The sequence below is a fragment of the Medicago truncatula genome, chromosome 8 (genome assembly GCF_003473485.1).
Source record: "Medicago truncatula cultivar Jemalong A17 chromosome 8, MtrunA17r5.0-ANR, whole genome shotgun sequence".
Lineage (NCBI taxonomy): Eukaryota > Viridiplantae > Streptophyta > Magnoliopsida > Fabales > Fabaceae > Medicago > Medicago truncatula.
Genome location: NC_053049.1, coordinates 25,153,074 through 25,163,199, shown reverse-complemented (window position 1 = coordinate 25,163,199; position 10,126 = coordinate 25,153,074). Strand labels below are relative to the sequence as shown.

Below are 10,126 nucleotides of genomic sequence, written 5' to 3'. Positions count from 1 at the left end.
TGTAGCTCAACCTATTCTCACTGGTAACAGCTGGTACTTTCTGCCACTAAGAACTAAACCATAACGACCAATAAAGCCACAAACTATTATACACCTGTCTAGCTTTATCTACTAGTTTCAACAAAAGTGATCAGAATGCTTTATATATATATATATATATATATATATATAACTTGTAAGTGAATGAAAAAGTTCGAATTTTTTTTTAAGAGACTAGAATGGGATATAATATTAAAATAAAGTGTCTTTCCTAACACAAGGTGTATTAAGGAAAGACAACATAATCACAACAATAATTATAATAAGAGCCTGAACAAGAAAACTAGAAAGAATAACTCATTAACCTATGTTCAATATCGTAAACGGACTAAACCATTGCCATGATAATTGAAAGGAAACGTAACGTATTTTGCTTTCAACCACCTAAAGGCAAGAGACTTGATCTTATCTACCATCTGAATTATGAGCATTCTATAACATTAAACAACCTGTTATTTCTTAAAATATTTTTTTTTTAAAGAATATTAAAATACTTCTATAACTAATTCTGCGACATATATTTGTAAGTCAAATTTGCATGCACATTCTCAAATGTTCCTAGTCATTAGTTGTTTTAGTTTTAGACGTGTTCTTTTGTTAATCAATTTAATCCAATAAACTATAAATAAAAAAGAGATTTTAGGATATATTTCTAATTTCAATAGTTAAAACAAAACAAAGTAGCAATCGACATAAGCAGATATAGCTAAAACAAGATACGTCTTTTTTTTTTTTTTTTTTTTTTGAGTAAACAAGACACGTCTTGTTGAATGTTCAATTTTCCTTTTCAAAATAATTTGAGACACGTTTTCAAAAAACGTAATTAAATTAAATAGACTAATTATATATCATATTGTGGTAGCCACAAAGAGATAATCCATACGTGGCTTACCCATTAGCACTATCCTTTTTTTATGTGACACTATATATAATTCCACCATCATCACCCATCACTTTATCTTTAATCTACAACTTACTACAACCAATAAAAAAAAAGTAGCTTATTTTTCTCTACTCTTGTGCTTTATTTTAAGAACCATCATCCTCTTATTTTTGTAGTAAATTTTTCTTCAATTCATCATGTTAGAAGGCAAGGCAGTGATTGGTGAGACTGATATGCTTCAAACTATGCAACAAGATGCTCTTGATTTAGCATGCAAAGCACTAGATTTCTATGATGTAACTGAGGCCATTGATATAGCTCGATTTATAAAGAAGGTAATAGAATAAAACTAAGAGGATTGTTTATTGGTTATTTTAATGTAATTTTTTTTGTGGACAAATTTTTTATGTGTTGTTAATTATTGCAGGAATTTGATAGGGTGCATGGACCTGGTTGGCAATGCATTGTAGGCACTGATTTTGGTTCCTTTGTGACACATTGTAGTGGTTGCTTCATCTATTTTTGTATAGGTAGCATGGCAATTTTGCTCTTTAAGGGATCTGCTGGTCCACAAGCAGAGGAAAATCAGTTCTCAGCAATAGAGGCAACTAAAGCATAGATTAATTTTACTTTTTGGGAGTTTTCTGTAATTTTGTTTATTCTATTGTAATAGTAGTGTAGAAAGAATTGGAAAAGATTTGAAAAAGAAAAAATGGTAGAGGTATCAAAATCATCTTATTGCATTTTTCTTTTGTGTACAGTTTAAATCATTGATGTAAACATCCCGACTTAAATCCTAAAATTTAGGATTTTACGACTTTCTTCACATTCAACGACTCAAATCTATAGTAGAATCTTAAAATAGGCAAAATCCATTGATTTTGATTGCGATTTTAAGATTTCTTATAAATTAAGTAATTTATGACTATATACCATTTATAACATATACTTAGTACTACTTTTTTTGTTAAACATCATCGACTTTGATTGCGATTTTACGATTTCTTATATCGATTCTACAAAAATAGTTGAATAAAATCCTTCAATTTCGGTTGCGATTTTACGATTGTCGATTTTTCTCTTCTCTTTCGACATGATGTAAAATCCGATTTTGACAACCTTGGTTGAAGCTACATTGTAACGCCCTACTTCTATTAAAGCAATTAAACATGCGAATAATACATTTATTCAAGAAATAGAGGCTACGCCACATTCAAAATTCAAAAACCAATAAACATGTATATAAACCTCAACTCGCAGCGGAATATAAACTAGAGTAAATTCAAATATACATGTTACGAATCAATAAATTACATCAACATAGATGCATCTCAAAATCCCAACAAACGGGTAAACTCCAAACATAACAGAATCCAAAATAAACTAATCTAGACCGACACAACGAAGCCTAGATCAGAGCCGGCTAATTCTAAACACCGATATCGGAGAAAGCTCCAGATATCCACCAAGCACAAGAACTCACCAAGCAACTAAACCTACACAACGTCTACCCATCCATACAGATAGGCAGACGGTCCATAACAGATCCACTGGGGGTAAGTATTACATTATCATAATCCAAATAATAGTTAACATGAATATTTCAATTTAAACATCATGCACTTGATCAATAATAATATTCTCATATCAATACTTACATCAAATCCCAATATCTCAAATTAATAATCATCAATCACATGTGTCATGAACAAATATCAATTCACAGTTATTCATACACAATCACCAATCATATACATCATGAACAATCATTAATCACATTTCATGAACAATCGTTAATCACATTTCATGAACAATCACCAATCATATTCCATGAACATTCATTAATCACATTTCATGGACAATCATCAATCACATTTTCAAATCTGACTCATGTCATGATATGCACTTATTGACACATAAATGCATGTGGTACCAAATCTCCAAAAGGTCGTCACCTCCAAATCCAGATCTCAAAAGATCTCTGCCAGGCCGAAGCCCTATAACGAATAAAACATCGTATCCAGATCTCAAAAGATCTCTGCTAGACCGAAGTCCAAAACTAAATCTCAAAAGATCTCTGCCAGACCGAATCCCTATAACGAATAAAACATCGTATCTCAACACGACTATGATGCATGGACATATACAAGGACTCGATAATGCGACAACAATCACAATTTTCTCCACAATATATAGGACAACACCCAATTATATTGTTCATCTCCACAACATTTGCATTATCAAGAAAACATGCCCATACAAATAAATCATAGCATTCATCATCATCACATCAACATGATTATCAATAATCAACAATGTCATTCAACATCAACTATATCATATAGTTTCACCATTCCAAACAATTCTCATATTCCAAGTAAGAGAACATACAACATCTTATGACAAATATCATATCTAACATATAACCATTCACCATCAACTATCACATATAGTTTCACCATTCAAGTATTCCTTACATTCTAAGTAAGATAGCATACATATCTCATGATAAAAATCATATCCAAAATACAATAATTCATTCATACAACTTCACGTAGTCATACAAGAACGGTCACCATAACTCACAAGACAATTGGCTCAAAACATTTCCGACAAAAATCCAAATCATGTGGCAAATGGCCAACATTGATAATTTTCAAAGCTAGGCAACTTATTCAAGTTTGGAATCCTACAATTCAATCTTAATCAATCATATAAGTATGAGCATAGGCCACCTACGAACTATCAATCATTAGTTCAAAGATTAGCCTAAGTTCGTATATGAAAATCCCAAGTTTATACATTCCACAATCCCACCCGAAAATCAAGTTTGACATGATTAAGACATTGTACCAACCTTACAAGCATTGCCTAAGCCCATAAGAACTGTAGACTAAGCTTGCAACTCCTTTTGTTCACAAAGACCAAGTTCCAACAATTTCCGGAAAACCGAAACGACACAAACTCACGTTTCAAACCATTTAGAAAATTAAAGTTCCGACAAAGCCAAATGTGTTTCAGTAGAAAAGTAGGTGAAAACAGCAAAAGAACACTTCAAAACGATCGCCTAGGACCCCTGCACGACCACCCCCAAGCACCCGGACACGGAACAACGTTCCCGTTGTCCTGTCATGGGCGCCTGGCGCTAGAGGTGCAGCGCCCAGCGATGGCTCCCTGTAAGTGGGCGCCCAACGCTCCACTACAGGCGCAGTGCTCCGTAAACGCGAGTTTTCGCGTGTTTCGGCCGCGGGTTTTCGCCAATTTCGATCAAAAATTGAATGTTTAAAATCCTCAATCATCAAAAGTGATCCGAGGCATAACCCGAGGCTCTAACACATCGAACTCGCTCGTTTCGTGGCATTTGTACAAGTTATGAAATTTTTTTAAAATAATTTTTCTCAAAACAATAAGTTTTCAAACAACCACAATTCATCTCTTCAAATTCAACACAATTCACAACAACATCTCGACATAAATCATACCCAAGTCATGAAATGAGATCAACATCAACAATCAACCACAATCATAACATATAATCATACACTCCATCATAATTCAACAACAATTTATCATATTTCATCAATTCACAAATTTCACCAAAACACCAACACCAATTTAAATTCTCATCATCAATCCATGAATATGTATACCCAAGCAATGATTCATCAACTACAACATCTATTAGCATCAACAACATCAATTGCACAAGAATCATAGCTCAATTCAACTACAACATGTCAAATTCATCCATTTTGCACAATTTTCATAACTTTTCATTTTTACATATTTAAACATGTAATTTAACCAACAATCATACAATTATTATCAATTCATGCATACAAACATATCATCAAAGTTGGAGCACGAATTTAGCAACAATTATCCATTCATTCATTTCAACCCATTTCATACAAATCATGAAAAATTGCAAAGAATGAACATGATTATGATAAAGACTAACCCCCTTACCTTAGATGAAGATTAGACCAAACCTAGGCTTCAATTTAGCTCCTAAGCTTACCCAATTGGATTCTTCAAGTTCTTCTCTCCAAACCCTTATCTTCTCTTCCCACTTTCTCTCTCTAGAAATGTTTTGTGAAATGAAATGAATTGGTTCTTCTAACACAACCCTAGCGTTATCTCCACTAATGGGCTTAACTTAGTTTCTAGTGGGCTTAACCCATTTCTATTCAAACCAAAAATATTACTACACTCCAAACGATATTTTAATTAATAACGGTAAAATGTAACCAACGGTCACTAACGGTAAAAACTAATCACCACACTAGTAACTTAGTAAAATAAGGGTTCTCACTAATTAATAAAATGATTCTCACCAAAATTATCATTTTACCCTTACCCGCCAAATGACCAAAATACCCTTCTAATACGGTAATCCATTTAATGCACCCGATGACAATAAAATACACACAATAACAATTAATCACACACAATCACATAATAAAAGTAATTAAAATAAAACTAGCTAAAAATCGGGCTGTTACATACATGGACGGTGAAAGTAAGATGGTATTAATTTTCATACAGGAAGAATATATTAATATTGATCGTATCTGATCAGAAGGTGACTGTCGATGCTTCTTTAATGCGGTAGTTGAAGGTGGTGGAAATGCGTCAGTTGAGTACTGGAACGGCGGAGGGGTGTGTACCTGAAGACACTCCGACGCTCAAGTCAGTAGAGACATTACAGTTCGTTTGAACTAGTTTCTGTTGCTCCGTGCACCCCCTCGTGGGGAAGGGGGTGTGTGGCGAGTAATCTGTCAAATGTGGTGTTTAGGCTTGATTTGTTAATGGCTTGGAAGTCTGTATCAGCACCAGTCCGCCAGCTGAGTTCATTTAATTCAATGGGGATGACCACAAGCAAAGGAAAATCAGTTCTCAGCAATAGAGGCAACTAAAGCATAAATTTATTTTGCTTTTTGGTAGTTTTCTGTAATTTTGTTTATTCATTCTATTGTAATGGTAGTGTAGAAAGAATTGTAAAATATTTGAAAAACAAAAAATGGTAGAGGTATTAAAATCATCATATTGCATTTTTGTTTTGTGATGGCTAAGTTTTAAATGTGTACAGTCGAAGCTGCATGGGATGCGAGAAGTAAAATCCAAAAGTCTATACTACACCAAATCCATGAATTATCTAGCTAAGGTAGTTCTCAAACTCATCTATGGATGCATTCAACCAGGAGAAAGCAGAACAGTAAGCTGGGATCACAATCTTCTAGCAACAATGATTATGGGAATAGAACAAGTTTTTCTTTCAAAATACATCTTCAATCATATGTGTGATTGTATCAAGGAACAAATAAGAATCATACCCTATGGATGACTTCTATCAGACATCTTTTACTAAAGCAGAATAATAAAGAAGTCCAAACCTTTCTAATATGGCATTATGTATCAGGAATACTAATCCAGTATACCTTGAAGATTTTCCCATCATCTCTAAGCTAGACAATGAAGATGTCGTCAAGGAATACATCCTACATATGAAGACTGAAGGAGATTTCATCAATCCTGATCAAACTCCAGATGTTCCACCTAATCTCTACAAGAGACCGCACAAAAGAAGTTGTCAAGCAGAAGTAGATCAAGAGGTTATTAAAGAATCACCTGACAGACTTACATTTAAAAGGAAACTAACTCTTGAAGAAGAAATGGATGAAATGCTAAACTCAGTTCCTATCAAATTCCCCTCCAAAGAAGAGAAAGAAGGCCTTGATGGATAGTTCATCTGAAACTACTACACAGAAGAACTTCAAGAAGAGGAAAACACTAAAGCTTGCAAGAAAGCCCTAGTCGTAGTAAGTGAGAAAGAAGAAGAAAAGTAGGTGTCTCTCAGGCAACGCCAAAGAATTTTGCACATTAAAGAACATTACTCAACAACGGCACAAGAAACTGTTTCTCCAAAAAGAAGGGACAATACTGCGGATCAAGAAATCTCAGCAGAACCATAAGAAGTTAATGCAGTACTACTAAAGGAAGCAACTCTGATGGAAATATAAGGGAAAATAAATACATAATCCTCAATCTTGGACAAAACCTTTAAGTATAGAACTTTATTGTCTCAAGGTTTGCTAGACTATTCTCATGTTTGACAATCATTGTCTAATTTCACTTGTTCCAATATCAAAACATCATCTTTCGATCGTTCGCTTGATATTTGTGATGATGAAATAACAACTATTAAACTTCACCTTTCGGTCCTTCGATTAATACTTGTTATTCCATTAGAAAAAACGGTGAATTATATTAGAAAATAGATTTACATAAGATTAGGGTTCAAGGCTTGGTTTGATAGGGATTAGGTCATTAGACTCATCCAACAATCCCAACAAAGAAGTCCACTTACTCATATTCATCGTAGACATAGAGAAGAAGAAGAAGAATATGAAAGTAAATAACAAGAAAATAAAGATGAACTTTTATTCAAAGAAACAATTGTCACTTATAATTTCCAAGAACAAAAGATGATTCAATATGTTTGCTAGCTGCTTATTTATAGCCTATAACTACTTTAGCCCCAATAAATACATCAATAGAATGTTCCACAAGAAATCATGGGCTCTAGGTCAGAAATAGACTAAACAGGCAGCTTGTTTGGGAAGCAAAATGCATAAACATTAGCAACATAAACAAGATTTAACATATGACAACATTATCAAAACTCATGTCTCCTCCAAGGCATTGTTCTAAGCGTAAACTAATCACAACTTCAAGCATTTTTCATGAACCAATTCAACCCAACAACAAGTCTTAAGTGAGTGTGTGCTCCAACCTTTTTCTTGCTCCTGTGTAAGAGATATTATGAGAAAACAGGTTCTAACCTTAACACTAAACCAACCAAAAAAAGTTCTTTTTCATTTCATATAAAGAATGTGGGAATTCTTTGGTCATTTGACATTTATTTATTTGGGGAGTGTGGCAGACGTTAGTATCAAGGTTACCCCCAATACACCATTGCCTTTGATCACGGGTTGGTTATAAGGTGACCATTCAAGTTTTGAGCAATTAGTTGCTTTATTTATTTGGTTTATTTATATTAGATGTCTTATTTTGACCTTTTTATTCCCTACACTAAATTATATTACTTTTACTTTGAAAACTTTTAAGAGTCAATTTACCACTAAAGTTAGAACGTGCTCCTTAAAATACCTACCTACATACTTACTCAAAGACTACAACTTTATACTTTTCTCAAAGAGAATTTTCAGAATAAAACATGATGTGGGGATACCAAGAACACTCAAAACACAAGAAATCAATTTCGTGTACAAGAAACAACCATAAATAAAATTTATGTCATAATTTCCAATAAAAACAAGCTGCTTTACATGCCTTACGCAACAAAACAAAACAAAAAATTTAACTTCAAGGGAGTTTGGAAACACTATGACACTTGACATTTTATTGACTCCCCCATACTTGGGTAAAGCATTGTCCTCAATGATTTAAATTTTTTTTTTTGAAAGAAATAAGAGAAAAAGGAGAAGGGAAAGCTCACAATTTATTGGGGACCCTGTGGAGGATCCTGGAGGTTAAGGTGTTGCATCATTCTCAAGAGCATGCAGTTATTTTGCTCGTGCATGTGATTTCCCCTTTGGACATCAACGCGTAGCCCTGAAGTTTCAGCACCTTGTCTTTGTTGCTCAGTGCTTATTCTTTGGATTTCGTTTTGCATCCATGTCCACCGATCCTTGTCATATTGTCCACCGGCTTCTTGGTCATGGTGCACCGGATCATCTTGCAAGTGCTCACCTTCTTCATCTTCATCATTACCATGGTCTTGGTGTACCTTGGCTTAAATTTTTTTCTTTCTTTTCTCATTTTTGGACAATCACCTACAAAACAAACAAAATAAAAGGAATTAAACTCGTGGGTTGCCTCTCACGAAACACTCATTTAATGTCATTAGCTTGACGATTGAGAGATTTCTCTACCCTATACCCAACCTTTCACAAAGGGACAATGACATCAAACTGACACTTTCTCCCAAGTCACACATGGCTTTTTCTATAGTCTCTGATCTTGTGACAAATGGTATGGAAAAACTCCTTAGATCCTTAAGTTTAGGTAGCAATTTTTCTGGAATGATTTCAATAAATTTTCTAAACTGCTAATCTAACTTGGACTTATCAAACCCTTGTGAGAAAGGAATTTTTGGCTTAAATGGTTGTGGTGCGTTAGGCTTTTCACTCTCTACTACAACTTTCTTATTTTGTGGCTTTTCACTCTCAACCTCAACCTCAATTGTCTTGGTTTTCACAATGGGGTCATCTAATTTCCTACCATTTCTAAGTGTAATATCATTCATTTCTTTTGGGTTAGCTTCAGGTTGGCGCGAAAAGATTATGGAGGTTTGTGAGGAAGAGACTACTTGAGAGATTTGAGTCTCTAGCATTTTCTGGTGAGTACAAATAGAATCCACTTTTGATGAAAGCTTAATGAGAGAGTCCTTCAAAAATCCAGTTTGATTTATAATAAGTTCTTGGTTTTGCTTGGATTGACCTATTAGAAAATTTTCTAGCAAAAGTTCCAAGTTGGATTTTTTAGGGACTCTTTGGTTGTTTGCATAACCGGGTGGTGCTGTTTGTTGTCCAAAAGGAATTTGAGGAGTTTTATAAAAGTTTTGATTTGGCCTCATTCCTTGATTATATTGAGCATAATTTACTTGCTCGAGACTTCCAACACCAATACCAAGTTGGCATTCAACACCAGTATAACCAAACATTCCATAAACTTTACAAGGTAGTAAACCAGGGGTAGGTGTGACAGCAGTAACAGTTAACTTGTCAAATTTTTGTAAAAGTGCGCCCACCTTAGCATCCAAGTGATCAAGGGAAGCAGTCCATTGATAATGGTTTTGAGGCATAAAATAGAGAGAGAAAAAAAGATGAACATGAGTCTGTTTTTTGGCTTGCTTTTTGCTGTTAAACTTTGAACTTCCTCTTAGGCACGCCTTGTGCTAGGAAAAATATTTTTTCAGTATCAATACATATTTCATTTTGCCTTGTCAAAAAAATATGTTCGGCGTAAATAAAATATGGTTGCCCATAACATTGCTATGGCGACCACCAAAAGAAGAAAAAAAAAACACTTTTCACGCACTTTTGTAGAAGGAGTCAAGACCCTTACTTCTTTACTCCAAAGAATACATTAACTCCAAAACAAATGAAAACTGAGACC

At 34.2% G+C, this 10,126-nt stretch overlaps 1 protein-coding gene across 1 annotated transcript; it reads left to right on the top strand.

Annotated features, from left to right (window-relative positions):
• The first annotated feature begins 967 nt into the window (after positions 1-967).
• LOC25502567 (dynein light chain 2, cytoplasmic) lies at positions 968-1,682 on the top strand. Its single transcript, XM_013590118.3, has 2 exons — positions 968-1,257; positions 1,350-1,682. The coding sequence occupies exons 1-2, from the start codon at positions 1,120-1,122 to the stop codon at positions 1,539-1,541; spliced, it is 330 nt and encodes a 109-aa protein (XP_013445572.1). The 5' UTR covers positions 968-1,119; the 3' UTR covers positions 1,542-1,682.
• Positions 1,683-10,126: the final 8,444 nt, after the last annotated feature.